This window comes from Budorcas taxicolor, chromosome 14, assembly GCF_023091745.1.
Source record: "Budorcas taxicolor isolate Tak-1 chromosome 14, Takin1.1, whole genome shotgun sequence".
In the NCBI taxonomy this organism is placed as follows: Eukaryota; Metazoa; Chordata; class Mammalia; order Artiodactyla; family Bovidae; genus Budorcas; species Budorcas taxicolor.
Genome location: NC_068923.1, coordinates 13,809,483 through 13,829,763, shown reverse-complemented (window position 1 = coordinate 13,829,763; position 20,281 = coordinate 13,809,483). Strand labels below are relative to the sequence as shown.

The 20,281-nt window shown below is 55.0% G+C and overlaps 2 protein-coding genes across 10 annotated transcripts; one reads left to right on the top strand and one right to left on the bottom strand.

The window, feature by feature from the left end:
- Positions 1-403: 403 nt before the first annotated feature.
- On the top strand, positions 404-4,429 carry COMMD5 (COMM domain containing 5). 3 transcript variants are annotated; one of them, XM_052651697.1, is made up of 2 exons: positions 404-454; positions 1,118-4,429. In XM_052651697.1, exon 2 carries the CDS (start codon positions 1,173-1,175, stop codon positions 1,845-1,847), a length of 675 nt encoding a protein of 224 aa, XP_052507657.1. In that variant the 5' UTR covers positions 404-454; positions 1,118-1,172; the 3' UTR covers positions 1,848-4,429. The 3 variants fall into 3 exon arrangements, with proteins under 3 accessions (XP_052507657.1, XP_052507656.1, XP_052507655.1); XM_052651696.1 differs by having other exon boundaries at positions 405-459; XM_052651695.1 differs by having other exon boundaries at positions 436-459; positions 952-4,429.
- Positions 4,430-9,555: 5,126 nt separating this feature from the next.
- Positions 9,556-18,777, bottom strand: ZNF7 (zinc finger protein 7). Of its 7 annotated transcripts, none has more exons than XM_052651656.1 (6): positions 18,727-18,767; positions 18,207-18,259; positions 17,319-17,363; positions 16,715-16,841; positions 14,888-15,004; positions 9,556-13,630 (listed from the first exon to the last, which is right to left on the bottom strand). In XM_052651656.1, exons 3-6 carry the CDS (start codon positions 17,319-17,321, stop codon positions 11,847-11,849), a joined length of 2,031 nt encoding a protein of 676 aa, XP_052507616.1. In that variant the 5' UTR covers positions 17,322-17,363; positions 18,207-18,259; positions 18,727-18,767; the 3' UTR covers positions 9,556-11,846. The 7 variants fall into 7 exon arrangements, with proteins under 7 accessions (XP_052507616.1, XP_052507620.1, XP_052507617.1 ...); XM_052651660.1 differs by having other exon boundaries at positions 14,888-15,001; XM_052651657.1 differs by lacking the exon at positions 18,727-18,767 and adding an exon at positions 18,542-18,653.
- Positions 18,778-20,281: the final 1,504 nt, after the last annotated feature.

The window sequence follows — 20,281 nt, the reverse complement described above, 5'->3', positions numbered from 1 at the left end:
GAAAGCTCCGAGGTGCTAACCATCTGAAGGCCAGGGAACATCCCTCACTGACTTCTAAAATATCACTGCATGGAGATAAATGGACACCCCGTCAATTTACCCATTCAAAGAGAACAACTGAGAGGCGAAGCTCGCTCACATTTTTGTGCAGGCGAGCCTCGCGGCCTAGAGTCTGCACTCAGCCCCTCCCGCGCCCCCACACCCCAGAGCCGACCGCGTCTCTTCGGTCCACAGCCGCGGCGGAAACCGCAGAGTTGAAACCGCAGAGCTTCCCGCGGACGCGGCGCCTGGGCCTCGCCCCTCCGACCGCGGAGCACCGAGAGCAGTCCTCCAGCAGCCCTAGAGCGGCCCGTGGAGAAGGGTAGGGCTTGGCGAGCGTCACCTCTCAGTCGGTTCCGGGAACCAGGCCCTGCTTCCGGCTACTCGCGGTGCTGCTCCAGGCTCAGGACCTGGTGTAAGGTGCGGGCTGCGGGGTGGGAGAGGGCTACCCTGTCTGCGGAACGGCGAGCGCCCCGGAGGCAGGAAGCCGATATGGCAATTCGGGGCGGGGCCGAAGGTCGCTGACCGCTGGTGGGGCGGTGGCTCCGCCGAAGCTTGGAGGCCGCCTCGGGGGCTCCTTTCTCCGAGCCTGGAGGCAGCTCACGGGCCTCCCGGGAGCGGAGCCCGAGCGGCCGGCAGCGGGGCAGTGGACGGTTGTCTTGGCACAGGCCAAGCCCTGAGGGAAAACCCGGAGTTCGGGCAGTGGCTGGTCGCTGACGACCAGGGTGACGGGCGCTCGGCCTTCCTGGAGAGCGAGGTGCGAGGAAGCCTGGAGAGCTCCCCTTTTCCCCGGGCCGCCTTGCTGAGGACGGTTCTGCGAACTCATGCGTGCTCTCCTTTTCCTGGTTCTCTTCCTTTTCTCCTCCTCACCTCATCTCCATTTTCAGCTGCTTTCTGCCTCCCCTCTTGCAGGGACTGGAGAGGGCTTTCTGCCACATGATTCCAGGGCACCTCCTGTCACACTGGCTGTCATCAGTGGTTCATAGCATCAGCATCTGGGAGGTGGAGACCCTGTCAGTCCTAATTCACTGGCCCAAAGTGTGTGGGGGTCACTGGGCTTCTCTCGCACCCCTTCCAGGCCGGCTCGACTGAGACCTCCTACTAGGCTGCCTGTCAAAGAGCAGGAAGCATCGATGTCTGCTGTGGGTCCTGCCGCTGCACACCTGCATCGCCCTGGTGACAGTCACAGTGACTGCGTGAGTTTCCTGGGGGCCCAGTTGCCCCCTGAGGTGGCAGCAATGCCCCAGCTCCTGGGCAGCTTGGACAGGGCCACGTTCAGAAAATTGCTGAAGCTGGTGGTCAGCAGCCTGCAGGGAGAAGACTGCCGGGAGGCTGTGCAGCACCTCAGGGCTGGCGCTGGCCTGCCTGAGGAGCAGTTGGGTGCCCTGATAGCTGGCACACACACCCTGCTCCAGCAGGCCCTCCGGCTGCCCCCGGCCAGTCTGAAGCCCGACACCTTCAAGAACCAGCTCCAGGAGCTTTGCATCCCCCAAGACCTGGTTGTGGACTTGGCCAGCGTGGTGTTTGGTAGCCAGCGGCCTCTCCTTGACTCTGTGGCCAGGCAGCAGGGGGCCTGGCTGCCCCACGTCGCCGACTTTCGGTGGAGGGTGGACGTGGCCATCTCCACCAGCGCCTTGGCCCGCTCCCTGCAGCCGAGCGTCCTGATGCACCTGAAGCTCTCGGATGGGTCCGCCCTCCGCTTTGAGGTTCCCACGGCCAAATTCCAGGAGCTGCGGTTTGCTGTGGCCCTGGTCCTGAAAGAGATGGCCGACCTGGAGAAGAGGTGCGAGCGCAAGCTGCAGGACTGAGCCTCTCGCCAGTGCCTTCTGGTTGCCCAGGCGGCTGTCTCAGATGGGCTCTCCAGAGCGAAGCCCGCCCTTCTGAGAAGTGAGGGAGTGTAACCATGTCTTTCTCTAAGTGAAGTAGACAGCTGTGTCTTTCCCTTTTTTTGGAAGTAAAGCAACTGTAAAAAAAAAAAAAATACGTCCTCCTGGGTAGGCATCAAACCGCATGCGCCCTCTCCACAGTGGTCAGTCTGTCTTGCTGCCAGGTAAGGGCACCCACTGCGCTGGTGGGCCCACGTGTGGTCTGGGGTTCAGGCCAAGGCCTTTGTGAGGACACAGGCTGTTCAGCCTGCCCTGTGTAGCATCCGAGCTGTTGCTCCTTTGCTCTTGGAAACCCTATGTTTCAGGGTGCACATTTTATTCCCCATCTTAAATCCCTGACCTTAAAGCACATTCTAGTGGAGGGGGTGCGGGGAGGAATGTGTAATAAAAACAAGAAGTGTAGTCCGGGAGAGGGTAAGCGCTGCAGGAGATGCAAGCAGCCTCCGGAGATGGGAGGCAGGGCGGTGGGAGAGCTGGGCTGCACTTTAAATCAGGTCTTGGGGTGGGTCTCCTGAGGATGTGGTTCTTGAGCCAAGAGGAGGCAGAGACACTGCTCTGAGGGAAAGCCTGTGGGCGTGGGGCTGCAGCCAAGTGGGAGGAGATGAGTGGAAGCGCAGGGGCAGGCCGAAGGCCTCTCTGGGAACTCGGCTCAACTCTGAGTGAATGCTTCGATAAACGTGTTAGAGGATCACACCAGATACTGTGTTGACTGCAGAGGGCAGGCTGCAGGATGGGGTGAGGAGTCTGGAGTTGGTGGTGGCAGCAGAGAGGGGAGCGGGGGCCTCGCTTAGGTTTCTTGCGGCTGGGTGGCTCAGGCAGCTCAGACCACCATAGACCAAGTGGCTTGAACGACAGAAATGACTTGCTTGCAGTTCTGGAGGCTGGGGTCAGCGTGCCAGCACAGTCAGGTCCTGGTGAGGCCTCTCCCCTGACCTTTCGACTTGCCTCTGTGCATGTGTATGCATGTGTGTGTGACTATGTGAGCATGTGTGTGTGTGAGAGAGAGAGAGAGAGTGCTCTCCTCCTAAGAGAGCACCAGTCCTATGGGATCAGGGCCCTGTGTTTATGACCTAATCCAACCTTAATCACCTCCTTGAAGGCCGAAGTTTTAAATACAGGCTCAGAAGGGGTTGGGGCTTCAACAATAGAGTGGGAGAGTGCTGGGGAGGGGGGAGCATGGGCCCCTCCTGGATGCCTTTAGGGCAACAGTGTGAAGAGCCCTTGACCAGCCCTGTCCCCTCCAGCATAACTGCAACCCAGGTAGGGGGCCTGACACTGTCCCTGCCTCTGTGGTTTGCTCTACCAGGAAACCAGGTCACAGCCTGGTAGGATTAATAGGCCCAAGCACCAGGCAGGAGCTTCCTCTGAAAAATAGCGATTGGGTTTGGGTGCCCACCTGGCATCCTGCCATGTCTGTTGGAAGCCCCTAGCCTTCCCCAGCACCCCCTTCCTGTCCCCACTCTGTGCCAGAACCCATCAAGAGCAGCAGTGTTTCCTCTGTGCTGTTCCCAGAATGCTCCCGTGATCTTGAATAATTAGGCCTTTCCCTGAGCGAGGGTCCCAGCAAGTTGGGCCAAAGGGACAGAGAGGAGGTGCCCTGGGGGCCATGTCCCACGTGGGACTCAGTCCTGGCTCAGCCGAGGGCTGCGGACTCCCCGTGTCTGCAGTATCAGCCAGCATCCTGGGCCCTTCTTCCCTGAGGACAGGAGCTGGAATGGGCCATCCTCGCTGCTGCCTAGGCCTGCCCACAAGGACCTGCACTGTAAGCTGAGCACCATGTCTGCTTCAACCAGTGATGGAGGCCCTCTTTGCTATGACTTCTTCCTCAAGCATCAGGCATGTGTCAGGAATATGTACTTCTGATATGTTTGGAAAATCCTAAAAAATCAAAACTAAAAAGAATCAAAAAGCTCCTTTGCCCATAGACAGCCATGGAGAAACCGTCTTGACCAGATTTGAAGATATTCTCTGTGCTGTGTCTGTGTGTTAACGCAGCTCTGTTCATTTAACTCTCCCTGAACATGATGGTCTGTCTACTGGCTGCAGAGCATGCATCCCTTCAGTGGGCATGCTGAGTTCCCCTTGGGCTTGGCAGACAGAGCACCAGAGACTGGGCAGCTCCGAAAACAGTAGACATCCATTTCTCACAGTGCGGAGGGTGGACAGCCGAGGTTGGGCCAGCAGGGTCAGGGAGCCGTGGTCCTGGCTGCAGACATCGCTGTCCTCATGTGGAGAGAGGACACATGAGGGGACTCCAAAAAAGGGAGGGGACTCAACCCTCGTGACCTGAGCACACCCAAAGGCCCCCCTCCTCACATTTGACATTAGGTCATTTGACACAAACATTCAGAGCAGAGCAACTTCTGTGTTTCCTTTTTTTTCTCAATTAAAAATGACAGTGATGTTATGCAACTGGAGATTATTATACTGAGTGAAGTCAGAGAAAGACATATCACTTACATGTGGAATCTAAAATAACACACGAACACATCTACAAAACAGACAGAACAGAATTGTGGATGCCAAGGGTGAGGAGGCGGAGGAGGGAAGGGTTGGGAGTCTGGGATTAGCAGATGCAAACTATTGTGTACAGGATGGAAAAACAATAAGTCCTCCTGTACAGCACAGGGAACTATATTCAATATGTGTGTGTGTGAGAATGTGACAGTGTGTGAGTGTGTATGTGTGTGTGTGTGAGAAAGCGCTCTCCTCTTAAGAGGGCACCAGTCCTGTGGGATCAGGGCCCTGTGTTTATGACTTCATCCAACCTTAATCACCTCCCTGAAGGCCGCATTTTTAAATGCAAGCTCAGCAGGGGTGTGGGCTTCAACAACTGAGTCCATAGACTCAATTGAGAGTGCTGGGGAGAGGGGAGCACGGGCCTCTCCTGGGTGCCTTTAGGGCAGCAGTGTACAGAGTCCTTGACCAGCCCTGATCATGATAAATCATGGAAAATGTGTATGTATAACTGAATCACTGCTGTACAGCAGAAATTATCACAACGTTGTAAATCAGCTGTATTTCAACAAAATTGTTTTGATCACATATCAATAAAGTGAAGTCGCTCAGTTGTGTCTGACTCTCTGCAACCCCAGGGACTGTAGCCTACCAGGCTCCTCCCTCCATGGGATTCTCCAGGCAAGAGTACTGGAGTGAGTTGCCATTTCCTTCTCCAGGGGATCTTCCCAACCCAGGGATCGAACCCAGTTCTCCCGCATTCCAGGCAGACGCTTTAACCTCTGAGCCACCAGGGAACCCCAATAGTAAGCAGTAAATGGATTTTATGTATTAAAACTGTTTAGAGGTAGGAACAGAGAAGGCAGAACGTGACCATTTTCCACACTGAATCATACCTTGTGTAGCCTTTTGTGTTGGCGTTTTACTTAGCATCAGTTCTCAGTTCAGTTGCTCAGTCGTGTCTGACTCTTTTCGACCCCATGAATTGCAGCACGCCAGGCCTCCCTGTCCATCACCATCTCCTAGAGTTCACTCAAACACATCCATCAAGTCAATGATGCCATCCAGCCATCTCATCCTCGGTCGTCCCCTTCTCCTCCTGCCCCCAATCCCTCCCAGCATCAGAGTCTTTTCCAATGAGTCAACTCTTCCCATGAGGTGGCCAAAGTATTGAAGTTTCAGCTTTAGATTCATTCCCTCCAAAGAAATTCCAAGGCTGATCTCCTTCAGAATGGACTGGTTGGATCTCCCTGCAGTCCAAGGGACTCTCAAGAGTCTTCTCCAACACCACAGTCCAAAAGCATCAGTTCTTCAGCGCTCAGCTTTCTCCACAGTCCAACTCTCACATCCATACATGACCACTGGAAAAACCATAGCCTTGACTAGATGGACCTTTGTTGGCAAAGTAATGTCTCTGCTTTTCAATATGTTATCTAGGTTGGCCATAACTTTTCTTCCAAGGAGTAAGCGTCTTTAAATTTCATGGCTGCAATCACCATCTGCAGTGATTTTGGAGCCCCCAAAAATAAAGTCTGACACTCTTTCCACTGTTTCCCCATCTGTTTCCCATGAAGTGATGGGACCAGATGCCATGATCTTTTCTGAATGTTGAGCTTTAAGCCAACTTTTTCACTCTCCTCTTTCACTTTCATCAAGAGGCTTTTTAGTTCCTCTTCACTTTCTGCCATAAGGGTGGTGTCATGTGCATATCTGAGGTTATTGATATTTCTCCTGGCAATCTTGATTCCAGCTTGTGCTTCTTCCAGCCCGGCGTTTCTTATGATATACTCTGCATATAAGTTAAGTAAGCAGGGTGACAATAGACAGCCTTGACGTACTCCTTTTCCTATTTGGAGCCAGTCTGTTGTTCCATGTGCAGTTCTAACTGTTGCTTCCTGACCTGCATACAGATTTCTCAAGAGGCAGGTCAGGTGGTCAGGCATTCCCATCTCTTTCAGAATTTTCCACAATTTATTGTGATCCACACAGTCAAAGGCTTTGGCATAGTCAATAAAGCAGAAATAGATGATTTTCTGGAACTCTCTTAGCATAGTGTTATTGAAAAAAAAAAGGGGGGGACCATTTTAAAGCCCTAGGGTCTTCCCTGGTGGCTCAGATGGTAAAGAATCCGCTTGCAATGCAGAAGACAAGGGTTCGATCCCTGGGTCGGGAAGATACCCTGCAGAAGGGAATGTCTACCCATTCCAGTATTCTTGCCTGGAGCAATGCCACGGTAGACAGAAAAGCCTGGCGGGCTGCAATCCTCAGAGACCCAAAGATTCGGACATTACCTAACTTCCCAAAGCACGTCCTTGCGCGCCCCCTACAGGCCAGGCCCTGACGACGCAGCCGAGTGGGGAGAAGGTACAGGTTGAAGGAACCATCAGGTGTAGGCGCTCCACCAGGCTCATGTTAGCCCCTTAACTCAAAGGCACCGACGTGGTGGCGAAGCGCAGAGAGGTTTGAATCTTGCCCAAGGACACGCAGCTGATGGGGGAGCTGGTGGGCGGTTCTCCGCGGCGAGAGGCACTCGGTGCTGGCTCCCGTCCCCCGAGGCCGCTGGCCCCAGGGTGAGGACACGCGCTCAGGGCAGATGTCCACAGGCTGAGGCGTGTCTCTTTTGCTGGTTAGCATAGCAAAGTTCACTGGTGCAACCAGGAACAAGGCCTGGAGTCCAAGCCTGGCCCAGGTGCCCCAGCTCTTAGCTCTGCTGCCACAAAAGGGCCCTGTGGCTATGATTCCGTGATTTTAAGGCACGTGCGTGGCAGGAACACACACAGGGTCCCTTCCTGAGGGACCCTGGAGGAGGACAAGAGCTCTCAGCTGAAGCCCACCTCATCCTCTCGGCTGATTTAGCAGGCAGGGGTGCTTTTCTGACCGAGGCTCGGAGCTCTGCGCCTCAGGACTAGGGTTTGCACAGCCTCTTGCCTGCCAGGCCACAGAGGCCTCTGTCCCTGTGCTCCCAGCCAGGGTAGCCCCGCTGCCTCCCCGCCAGCCACGTGGCTGTGTCCACCGTGCTCATCCCCTCCCCGGGCCCTGGAAGGTCAGCAGACTCAGGGTCTGGGGCCCTCTGAGGCTGTGTCTATACGTGCTGTCATCTCCACCCTTGAGGGGTCCAGGCCACTAACTGGGGGTGCAGAGCTCTGCTTGCTCACCTGCTTCTCTCCCCCATCCCCAGAAGGCACCATCTGTGCCTTTTAAGTCACTGGTCAGGAACACCTGGACCAGAACATTGACATCCTTGGGAGGCTGGATGTGGTGGGCCCTGACTATGTCACCCCTCGCCTTGGCCTCCGATGAGCTCAACAGCTCTAATACTGCCAACCGCAGGTTGTCCATTTGTGAGCCCTCGTGCTTGTCTCAAGGAGGCGCACACGGGCAAACAGTGACATAGGCATCACTGTAGAGAGAGAGAGGTTTTCATGAGCAGACGATGGGCACCAGGCTGTTCCCGGGACTGCTGGCTCTTGGCGCTGAATGGAGCCAGGTAATGAGGGCCACCAGACTCAAGACCAGGCACAGCCTCTGGCCTTACTGTGTGCAGGAGGTAGACATGATCCAGCTGGAGAAATTCCCTCCAGCTGTGGGGCACAGGCTTGCTGGCTAGCAGAGGCGGCCCTCCTCACCTGCATTGGGTGTGGTGACCTTTTCTCTAACCGGCTAGAGGATATTTTAGCCTTTCAGGTCATGATTCTATCAGCTCTGCCACTGTAGCTCAAAAACAGCCAGAGAAAACAATGAAACCAATGTGCATGATTATATTCCAATAAAATGTCCTATGGACACTAAATTTTAATTTCACATCACAAAATTTGTTTCAACCATTTGAAACCCATTCTTAGGACTTCCCTGGTTGTCCAGTGTCTAAGACTCCACACTCCCCAGTGCAGGGGCCCCAGGTTCAATCCCTGGTCGGGGATCTAGAGCCTGCATGCCACAACTAAAGATCCTGTGTGCCACAACCGTGACCCAGCACAGCCAAAACCAGAAAAACCATTCTCACCTCCAGGGCCATGCAAAACCAGGTGGGGTGAGAGTGGCTTTAAACGCTGCACCTCCCTGCACACCTGTAGGGCTCCCTGACTGCAGAGCTGGCCCTGCCGCCGTGTCCCCAGACAAGAACAAGACCTTGCAGAGAGCAGATGTTTGACCTTATGTAGACCTCTGTGGAAACTCTTGGCGCTGGAGCATTTTCTCTCATCTGTGGGCCTCTAAAGATTCACCTCAAAGCCTGATGTACCTCAAACACAGCATTCATTCAACAAACTTCTCCTGGGCTCTGAGTGCAAGCCACATCCACAAGAGGACACACGGATGTGACAACCCACTGGGCTCTGCAGACACCCCACTTTATTAGTGAAGCTTCCACAATGCTCAAAGTATCATAAAGCTTATCTGATAATGAAGACAAATTTCAGGTCAAAATTATGAGTTTAATTTGTCTCCAAAAGAGAAATCCAAAGTATTTTAGAATCTATAAGTGTTCTAGAAATTCTCTTTGGCCATGCTGGGCATCTTGTGGGATCTACAGAAAGCTGAGTCCTGACCACTGGAGTGCCAAGAACTTCACAGAAATTCTTAAAATGAGTTTACTGTTCCTGAAACCCCAACTGGGAAATACAGCTTGGAAGTAGGATTGAATAGTCCAGAATTCCCACACCTGGCAGGCAGCCCTCTCCTCTCCTCCCAACACACACACACAAGTACGAAGACACTTCTCCGTGCTCTGGGATCTGAAACCCATGCAGCAGCCGTTTGAATGCAACGTCATCAGGTGACACACAATACCACAAACCTTTTTCACGTGGATGCAGCTAAGACGACTCCTCACCCAATGTAGGCCTTGAGATTTATTTCTATTGAATTTTTGGTTATCCTGGGACATTTAAGTGAACAAAACATAACAACAGTGGAAAAATAATACCTCAAAGGCTGGAGGCAGGACTGCCACACAGTCAGAGGCACCTTGCAAGCAAAGGGCCAGCTGTGTTCCAAGAACCTTTATTTGGTCATACTGAAATCTGATTTCAATATAATTCTCAAATGTCACAAAATAGTCTTTCCCCACCCCCCTCCAACCATTTAAAAATGTAAAAACCATTCTAGTTCTTAGGCCTTTTACCAGGTAAACTGGGACATGAAAATTCCGAAGGTGATTCAAGCACATGTGGATTGTGAGCAGCACCAAGCCCACATGGTCAGGAGCCCTGCCGACCGGCCTGGAAGCAAAACCAGGAGGCTGTCAGATCAGAAGCAGCTGCCGCATTGGCGAAGACTCCTTGGCTGTCTGTGATTACATTTCTCAGACATGCATGCATTTACAGACTGACTCCAGTTCAGGTTTTGCGGAGGTCCCAGGCCAGTGTCCTCAGGCTGATCACCAGGCTTCACAGATGTGGGCACAGGCCTGCATTTGGCCCGCGGGGCACACAGTGGGCTAGCCCCCAACAGGACCATGTTGATTCCGAGTCCAGGTGCTAGAGTGTGTTTAAGGCTGCGTCCTCTGGCCCTTTTTGGCTGGCCTGCAAGTGCCGTCAGGAAAGACAAGCATCCTGTGGCTCAGACCCTGGAGTCCAGAGGCACTGCACCCCTTTGCGCGTCATTACCAGGAAGTGGCCAGGAGGACTCCCTTGTGGGGAGGGCCCATCCGATGACAAACTACTTTCCTAGCACCAGCAGAAGGTGGGGTGTGGCATGTCCACCCAGGACCTTGATCTTGTCCCACTGTTAGGTGGCTCAAAAGGCCTAAGATATGGCCCACTTACAGGTGCCCACCTTGCCCGGCTCTGAAGGCAGTGACCACCTGGTTGAGCACAGCAGCTGAGGTGGGGACGTAACCTCTGGTGTCTGGAGAGGTCCCTGCCCTCTTGCACTGACTTTCAGACACAAGTTGTGGGTGAAGCAGGGGGTTACAGCTGCTATAGGCGCACACCGTCTGCATGGTGCCCCACCCAGGGCAGGAGCACACCGAAGTTGCAGGTGGGGCAATCCTTGTCCCAAGACAGTGCTGCGACCTACACTCCTTGTGCCAGGGAAGCAGCCAATCAGGCTGAGCTGCTGGGGGGTTGAGTCCCGTCTACTTGCTGAGAATACCTTGGACTCTGCTGTCCCAACCTCTCCAGGCACCTGGAGCGGCTGCCACTTGTTCTCGGAGAGAAACCCACAGGCTGCTACTGGGCTAGGTCACACAAGGCGAACCTGGGCTTAACACAACGTGTGACATGACCCAAGTCCTGTTGCAATAAACCCGCAAGTGTCCTCAGGGTCACCTGTTGGACACGGGAGAAGTGGCCCCTCCATGGGAGACAGCCCTTTGCCCTATGATTATCGTCAATGGTGCCAAAGATAGCCAGGTCTCAGGGTGGTCCTGGGTAGCAGCTGGTGACACTCCTCATCCTGAGTCCCCCTGCACAGCCCAGGGCCCTAGGTCATGTGGGAGCCACTGCTGCACGTCAGCCTCATCCTGCAGCTCGCAGGCCTTGAGCTGCACCAGGAGCTGCTCTGCAGCCCAGCCTGTCAGTCAACCAGAGCAGTGATGTTCCCTGCACGTTCCTCCCGCTGGTGACAAGATGGCCACATGCTCTGACCACTCGACCCAAGCCGGGCCATGCTGGCAGAGAAAACCTGAGCAGGAGGCAATGCCAGCAGAGTGGGCTTGCTCACTGGCACCCAGTGCTCGGCACCCATGGGCCCTCTGCCCGGGGACCTGTGGGGCCCGTTGAGGCCACATCCCCACGCTGATCCTGGTGAGCAGGTGTCTCCAGCACCTATCGGCCTATGCAAACGCACCAGCTCACGCATCTGCCTGCAGACCTTCCAGTTCTGGTGGTCCGTGGGGCTGGTGTTTTGAGGGTACGCCTCTGGTGCATCCTCGGGGCTGCTCTTTCACTCTTGTAACCACTGTAAGACAACGCTGGGGGAAGCCATTGGGTTCTGGACTTACAGCAGGCCAGGGACTGTCCCCAGGCCTGGGTGCTGCTCCTGGCGTGCCTGCATGGACCCAGCACCTCCCCGAAGAGAAGGGCTGCTCTGCGAGGCGTATCCGCTGAGGAGAGCAGAAGGGGAGCCCGGGCACCCCCTAGCAGCCCTGCACAAACACATCCTTGCTGCAGAAACCAGTCTGGTACCTGGGGCCTAAGGAAGGCATCCCAGGTGACTTCTTTCACCCCCTCAGCCAGTGGGGCTGCCGGGGCTCGTCTCATGTCTCGTCCACAAGGTGCAGGGTCATCTCTCTGAGAGCTCAAATGCTACACGTGTCACCCTGATGTGAGACACGAGCTTTACTGGAGGGGATAAGGTCAAACGTGCCAGCAAAAACATACACCACGTATGAATCTCAACACCTAAGAGAGCAGTTCTGAATCTTCCCCAGTTTTCTAAATCTTCAGTGTAAAAGATCCCATTTCAAATAAGTTAAGGCTGTAGGTTTATTCACATTTATACACATTTGTAAAGGTAAGTGGTCTAGCCCATGTGAATTTTCTGATGCTGAGTAAGCCTTGAGCTCCTATTAAAAGCTTTGCCACATTCATTACATTTGTAAGGCTTCTCTCCAGTGTGAATTCTCTGGTGGATAATGAGATGCGACCGCCACCTGAATATTTTCTCACATTCATTACATTTGTGAAGTTTCTTTACAGGATTAACTCTCCTACGACTCGCGTGGGTGGAAACCTCCAGGGTGCTCCCGTACTCACGGTACCACTGGGCACGAGTGTGGATCCTCTGGTGCTCGATAAGGTATGAGCTCCGGCTGAAGGCCTTCCCGCACTCGCTGCATCCATAGGGCTTTACCCCGGCATGGATAATCTGGTGCTGGAAAAGGGTGGAATTCTGGCTGAAGGCCTTCCCACACTCGCTGCACTTATACGGCCTCTCGCCCGTGTGCACCCTCTGGTGGATCGTGAGCTGTGTGCTCATGCTGAAGGCTTTTCCACATTCGAGGCACTCGTAGGGTTTCTCCCCCTTATGAATCCTCTGATGGTAAATGAGGCTTGAGCTCTGGCTGAAGGCCTTCCCGCAGTCACTGCACTCATACGGCTTCTCCCCGGTGTGAATTCTCTGATGCTGAATGAGGTGTGAGCCTTGGACAAAGCCCTTCCCACACTCATCGCACTTAAATGGTTTTTCTCCAGTGTGAGTTCTCTGGTGGCGAATAAGTCGTGAGCTGCAACCAAAAGCTTTTGAACACTTGTTGCATTTATACGGTTTCTCTCCAGTGTGTGTCAGTTGATGCTGACTCAGGCGGGAGACCCACCGGAAAGCCTTCCCACACTCGTCACACTTAAATGGCTTCTCGGGAGCATGCATCCTCTGACGTGCACCCAGGCTAGGACTCTCCGGGGTTCTCGGGAGCTCAAGCTTCTCCCCAGCGTGCATCCGCTGGTGCTGAGCTAGGGTTGAGCTCTGGCTGAAGGCCTTGCCGCACTCCTGGCACGGGTAGGGCCGCTCTCCTGTATGGGTCCTCTGGTGCCTGGCCAGCTGAGACTGCTGGCTGAAGGCCTTCCCACACTCCCGGCAGCCATAGGGCCTCTCTCCCGTGTGGACCCTCTGATGATGGATGAGGCTGGAGCTCTGCCCAAAGGCTTTTCCACATTCTTCACACCTGTAGGGCTTCTCCCCAGTGTGAATCCTTTGATGCTGAATAAGTTTTGAGCTCAGGCGAAAGGCCTTCCCACAGTCGGTGCACTTAAACGGCTTTTCTCCAGTGTGGATCCTCTGATGCTGAGTAAGCTGTGAGCACAACCTGAAGACCTTCCCACACTCCCTACACTCATACGGTTTCTCTCCAGGCAAGGTACTCAGATGTCTCTCCTGAAAGCAATCAGATAACTTTTTTTGGCACTCCTGGCATCTGTTGGGTTTCTGTTGGGTATTCATTTCCTGGTGCAAAGCAACATCTGAAGGAGATCGCAAACTCCTGCCACATACATCGCACCTTCGGAAGGACCCCTGACTTTGATCAGGCTGACAACCCAAGTGGCCACTGCTTCCCCGCTCGCCATGACCCTGGAACTCGTCCTCAGCGAAGGCCTTCCTGGGAGCCATGGTCCCCATGTTCAAGAAGTTTTTATGGAAGAGGGAGCTTGGCTGTCTCTGTGAACAGACTGCAGGATCTGAGGTGTTTCCAAAGCCAGGACTCTGGGGAAAGTCCTGGGGCAAGGTTTTGACCATGACCCTCCCAGATTCTGATTTAAGACTGTCCATGTCCTCACAGGCCTGCTCACCATCAGTCCCAACTGTAGCATCTGAAATGAACAGGAAGCAAATTGCGGCTAATCCCCTGTGCTCAGAGAAAGGCGATTGGGGGGTGGGGGTGCATACCATCCCTGGGACTGAGCCCCCTCCCAGGACAGGCTGTACTGAGCATTTGGAAAGATGTGATGAGAAGTCAGTGCCTTTTGACAGTGGTCAAAATCTGGTTCTGTTCATGCTTAATGCATTCATTCAGTTACTATATACCTGGAAGACTGCAAAGAGCCACTCTCCTACGTGGAGGGGAGGTCATCTCACAGGGAATGAGTAGGAGGAAAAACCCACAAAGAAGCAAAGTGAGCCCAAAAGGGTGGAGGATAAGAGGCAGGGTTAGGGTGCCTGTGAGAGGAAGTAGAGTAAGGAGGAAAGAGGGGCTGAAAACTGAACAGAGGGGTGTTCTGTACTGAGAAAAATGAGACACAAGAGCTGCTAAGGGGCACACAGGGGTGAGTCCAAAAGAGGTGGGCCTCAGCTGTCCACTGGGCAGGGTTCTCTCCAGCCCCTGCCAGTCCTGCCCTCTGACTCACACTGATGTGTCCATCCCTTGCTGCCCTGCCCCTCAGCTTCCAGGCGGCCACAGTGACTACACTGCGCTACACTGACGCCTCCTTCCTGGGGGTTTCCAGAGGGCCCACCTCCCTGCTTGCCCTCCACATGGAGGGATGTGGCCACCAGCCAAGGAATACCTGGGGCCACCAGAAGCTGGAATAGGCAGGGAGGATCCTCCCCTACAGGTTTCAGAGGGGACACGACACTGCTTTGATCTTGGACATGTGGTTCCCCACAACTAAGGAACAGTAAATCTCAGCTGTGGTAAGCCTCCAGTCTATGTGCTTTGTTACAGCAGCTTCAGGACACCAACACAGCCCTGGAACTTCATCTGAGAGGCTGGGTCACCCAGACCCCATGAAACTCTGGAGAAAGCGTGGCAGTGGCAGGTGAACAGCTACTCAAGAGTCACACGTGTGCCTTTGCTTAATAAGATTAGTAAAATTCAAACTAACAAAACGTGGTTCAAAAACACACTGTCTTGCCATAATGCACAGGAGTTCTATGCCCTTGCTTTTCTGTAGTTTAGTCTCTCCTGAGGCTACCCCATGACTGGCCTTCGCCTCCAGGCCCACCCCACAGCATACCCAGGCAGCTCAGCAAAGCTGCATGGATGGCCTCTGGGGTCCCCCTCCAGCCTCCCACCTGAGCCCTCGCCAGGCATGGGGACCTTGAATCCCTCCTGTGCCCAGAAGCCTCACCTGTCCGGGTGGTCCTGGCTGCCTCTCTCCCCTCTGCTCCTTGCAGGTCGAGGACCCATGGATCCTGCCCCTGTTCTAGCCGGGAGATCAGCTCAGGCTTGAAGACCAGGAATCCTGCTGTGGGGGCAGCAGAGGAGGAGACGGCATCATTGTGGCTGGGAGTGTAGCTCGGGGCTCAGTTCTCCCTGGTCCCCAGAGTGAAGGGTTGCGGGCTACTGGAGCACAGGGGCCTCCTGTCCAGACCTGCTGCCTCCTGAGGCTGGATAGAGAGGAACGTGTGGACTCCCATTCTGGCCCTGCTGCAAATGGAGACAGGGCCAGGACTGCCAGGGAGTCCTGTCACCCAAGTCTGCACAACACAGGCCAGCTCTCCCCCACGGGGAGAGAAGAAGACCCAGCCAGCACCCCCCTCAGTCCCCTCAGGGATGCTCCAAGAGGCAGGGTTGCTTAAGAAACACTACAACAACAAATCAACCAACAAAATGGATTTTAAATCAGAAGGTGTGAAGCCCAGTCAGCAGCCAGCAGCCCCAGCCTCAAGCCCTCACACAGAGCCCAGGGCCTCAGCAGAGGGCTGGAGACTGGCAGGCACCCCCTGGCACCTGCCTTCTGGGGCCAGTAGCCCCCATGCTGTGGGGCAGCCATGTGAAGTGCTCCCAGCCCACCCAAGGGCTGGTCAAGCCCTCTGGCTAGAGCACTCCTCAGGTTTTCAGCCACGGGTTGGGGAAGGCAGCAGGCAGAGAAGGTCAAAGGCTCAGGTGACAGCAGGACCCCACACTCAACAGGAAATAGGTTCCTGACAAGCACACGTGTGCTGCTCTCAGAGAAACGTCCCTGGGCAGCCAGAAAGGGGGTCGGGCAAAGGCCATGAAACAATACTACAGCCTGCACCTGATCTAAGTGCAGCTGGACACAACAGCAATCACAATGGGTGGCTCAAAACTATTACTATCCGGAAACTATGTGATGAATTAGTAAGTGGCAACTGTATTTACTATGAGTCAAAATTTGTAGGATGCAGCTGAAGTGATATTTATGCATAAAATTTCATGTTTTTAAATACACCAACTAGAAACAAGAATGGTAAACACAGAACAGGTAAATACTAAACTCAAGAAACAATAAGAAACCTGATTGAGTAGCTGTTCAAGCTATTTCAAGTTTGGATTCTATTTCTATTCACTCAGGCAGAGAGTCCACGTATCTAACTTTTAGAAGTCCGTCTACACTGTGAGCACAGCCAAAAGGTACAAAGGAAAGAAAAGAAACAACACAGCAGACCCAATAAATTAAAAGGGAGGAAGAAGAAAGGCGGAAAGACTCAGTAACGGAGCGCCCTGCCCCTCCTGGGCACAAGCTGGGTCTCTGAAAGATGAAACAACAGTCTCATGGCAGTATCAATCATGGTCAACACAGTGAAAAAATGCTGCAAAAATAAATAAGAGAAACAAATACAAACATAACAGACATTAAAAATGAAGAGTGTTGTAAATAAGTACACACTAGAAAAACTGAAAATCTGAGTAGCTGTTTACACTATTTCAAGTTTGGATTGTATTTCTACCTACTCAGGCAGAAAGTCCACTTACCTTGTGAGCACTGAATCACATGACGTATGCAAACCTGGGAGCCTGGGGCAAGACCTCAGCTCACCAAGACTCCTCCTGGGGTCAGCTTCTGACCCACAAGGACTCACAGTCCCAAGCCCCTGCCTAGTCATGAGGGCTCGACCACATGGCCCCCAGATCTGCAGCCTCTAACACAGGCCAAAATAGGTGGGTGCTGACCGATGATGGAAGGGGTAGGGGTGTCCGAATAAAGCCTCACCTAGTCCAGCCACACTGCTGTGGTTCTCAAGCATCACCTCCTTGTAGAGAGCCCTCTGGCCAGGGTCCAGACACTGCCATTCCTCCCGCGAGAAGTGCACGGCCACATCACCAAATGTCACAGCCTCCTGAAAGGACACACCCCAGTCTCCTGGCTGTCTCAAGCACACAGACCACAAGGTTGAGTGAGACAGTCACCAGGCCCCTTTGGTTTTAAAATCGAGGGAAGGAAGGAATTCCCTGGCTGTCTTGCAGTCAGGACTCTGCTTCCACTGTAGGGGGCACAGGCTCCATCCCTGGTCAGGGAAGTAAGATCCTGCAAGCTGTGCAGTGTGGCCAAAAAATAAAATAAAATCAAGGGGAGGGATGGTATGGAGGAGAGGGCGGGACCCAGACCATGCGGATCTATAACCCTCCCCCAAGAGCCTCAGGCAGGCCCAATCTGAGCAGGGTTTGTTCACTACCTTGGACACACCCGAGATTGGCAAGGGGTCAGCAAGAGGCCGAGGGTCTAGGTCCAGGCCCATTGGGCACGGTGGGTGCCCAGAGGAGCAGATAGGGGCCTCACAAGACGAGGGAGGGAACAGGGGAAGTCAGACTCCTACCATGAGGCTCGGTGGGTGGGAATCCACGTGTCCTGGCTGAGAGACCTGTTGGCAGTTACCAAAGAGTCAGAGGTCACGATCCTGGAGGCCCCAACCTCTCACTTCCAAACTCATCGAGGGGGTACCACGTCCTCCAATCCTTTACTTCCAACTCCAACTGTTCTCTGGCAGGGACTTGTGGTGGGGCCAAAATGGCCGTAGCACTACAGTATCTGCCTTCCGAAGCTTCATTCATCTTTCAGAGGGTGTGACATGGAAGAATTACTCCACAAACATGTAATGGATAGTTGCCACGTGTACCAGGTGCTTGGCTACACAATAGGGATGTGGTAGTGAACAGCACACAAGGACTCTACCTTCTTGGAGCAGCCTAGTGGGGGAAAGAGTTAACTGACCATGCAAACAAACCAAAATTACAACTGTGATGACAGCACAAGTACAAGGGACTCAGAAAGCATTTAAACTAGGAAACTCTGACTTAGTCTGATGGGGTCACTTCCCCTAGGTGCTAACTCGGTGCTAATGGGGGTGGGGAGGGAACTCGTAGGCAGCAGGAACAGAGTGTGCAAGGTCCAGAGGCAAGGACCCTCCGAGGCAGGAAAGACTAGTGGGGCAAGATCTCAGGCAGCAAGATGAATCACGGTGTGACGGGCGGCTGGAGTAGACAGGAACCAGAAAGATGGACTGCAGGGAGAAGAGGAGGCGACACCTGACCACACCCCAACCCTCGTACAAAAACCTGACCCCTCTCCGGGCATTCCCCTGGGAGGTCAGAAAGAGAAGTGGACTTCCTAAGGGAGATTCTGACTCCAAAGGCGGCTTGAGGGAAGAAGCTTTAGGCCATGAGCTGATTCAGACAGCAGTGACCCCTGTCAAGCGGTTCCCCACCTGGGCCTGGCCAGCAGCAGGCACGTGCCTCCCAGTGCTGGATCCTGGGTCCCCTGTAGAGAAGTACAGGCTCTAAGTAGCAGCCAGAATTAAGAGAAAATACACAGCCTACAATCCCAAGACATAGCCCTTTTGGCCACCTTCACGAAGTCTAGGTCTTGAAGGAGCAGTGAGAGAGGGTAAAAGAGTGCCCCCGAGGGAGATGATGGGTATGCAGGCTGGAGCATGCCTAGAACCGGAGGGGAGGCTACGAGGCTGCCGCGAGGCCGGATCTGTGAGATGACCCCTCCCGTTTCTTCCCGGCCAAGACGGACAAGGCTCGACCACCGCCCTACCTGACGCCAACGGGCTCTCAGAGCCGCCCGCTCCACCAGCGCTTCCCAGCGGAGGCCAGGGGAGCGCGGGGCCCGCCGCATCGGAGGCGGGAGGACGCGGGGGCCGGTAGGAGACCTCTTAGCCCAAGGGGAGAAGGGAACGTGGGCCACCCCGACTCTAATCTACGCCCTCAGCACCAACTCACCCTCCCGGGCCCACCAGAGACTCTAGCAGCGCGACGACGCCGGAAACGGGCCTCGGACGCTCGCCGCCGCTCGCCTCGCAGACTTCCGGTTGCTCTGGGCGGTTCGGAGGCTCAGCCGACTCGGTGGTTCCCAGCCGGCCCCCAATCCGGGGAGCCGAAGGGGCCGGGCCAGGTAGCTTGGGAACCGACAGAGCCCGGAGCCGGCGGGGCGGAATCCGGTAAAGGGCGGGGTCACAGTTCAAGGAGGGCGGGGCTGGAGCCGAGGGAAAGCGAGGGCCGGGGCCCGCTGCTGTGTGGCCTAGGGGAGGGGAGCAAACCCGGACGAAGCCGGAGGAGAGCGACCTGAGGGTCGCCCGGGCCGGCCCCGCGCACCTCTGGTCACAGTCTGGGCCGCTGGTCCCCCCATTGGGTTCTGTGTGCGGGCTGCTGCCGGGCAGAACGCGCCTGCTGGGCCTGTTCCAGGCTCCAGGACTACAGAGACGCCGCTGCCCCAGCTGTGCCCAGTGGAGTACGGGGGCGAGCGGCCAGGTGGGGCGCAGAGGAGCCCTGTGGAGAGAGTAGATGCTCCTGTCCTTGGTGTGGAGATGTCTTGGGCCGCGGGCACCGCAGAGTGTGGAGGGGCACCGACAGCCCAGAGATGAACCTAGGAGGGCTGCAGAAAGGGTGAGGACCACCAGGAGGAGCGGCCTAGACCGGGACGTCTGGCTGGGGTCCCTGGCTGCGTCGCAGGGCTCCAGGCAGCGGGACAGCCTAGGACCCGCCGAGAGACCTGAGGCGGTGGGCCCTCAGGCGAAAGGCGGCGCGCCCGGGTGTCAGGTCAAGGCTGCTCCTCGCTGTGCCCTCTCCCACCCCAGCTTTGTCTGGCTCCTGGGGCAGCCTGTTCTGGGTGTTCTCCCATACCCTAGCGGTCCTGTGTGTAGGGGGAGGGCACCCCAGCTTCTTCGGGATTCGGCAGGAGCCTCCCCTTCGGCAGCCCAGCTCCCTCAGCTTTGGGGATGATGCTGCGCGCGTCTTCGGAGGCCACAGCTTCCCGTGCAGTCCGGACCCTTGGAACTTCTCACACTGGACAGCCCTGGAGCGGCAAGGTTGAGGGGAGGGCCCTGACACCAGCCTCATTGATGATCCAAACCCTGGGGTCCCTGGCAAAACCCCAGTGAATGGGCGCAAGCCCAAGGAAGGAGATGGACAGTCAGTTCCTGGACAGACTTCTAGGGGAGGTGGAAGGGAAAACCTAGTATGCTCAGAGTAACCAGCTCTTTTCCCTGGGTGCTTGCACAATGTGGTCTGGGTCTCCCACCCCATGCCTCCAGATGGCGAATAATTCTCAGCTCTCCCATCTCCACATCCTCCCTGATAACTCTTGACAGCATTTGTGCAAAAGGATGAATAGATGAAGAAATGGAGAATGGGAAAGGACTGGGTGTACGCCTGCTTCTTAACCCTAACCCCTAGCCAAGTACTCAGGCACCCTGAGCTCACTGGTGTCCTGACCTACTGGGTCCCCCTTCTGCTGGAGTGTCATCACACTGCACCGTCTTGAGCTAGGAGGTCCTGG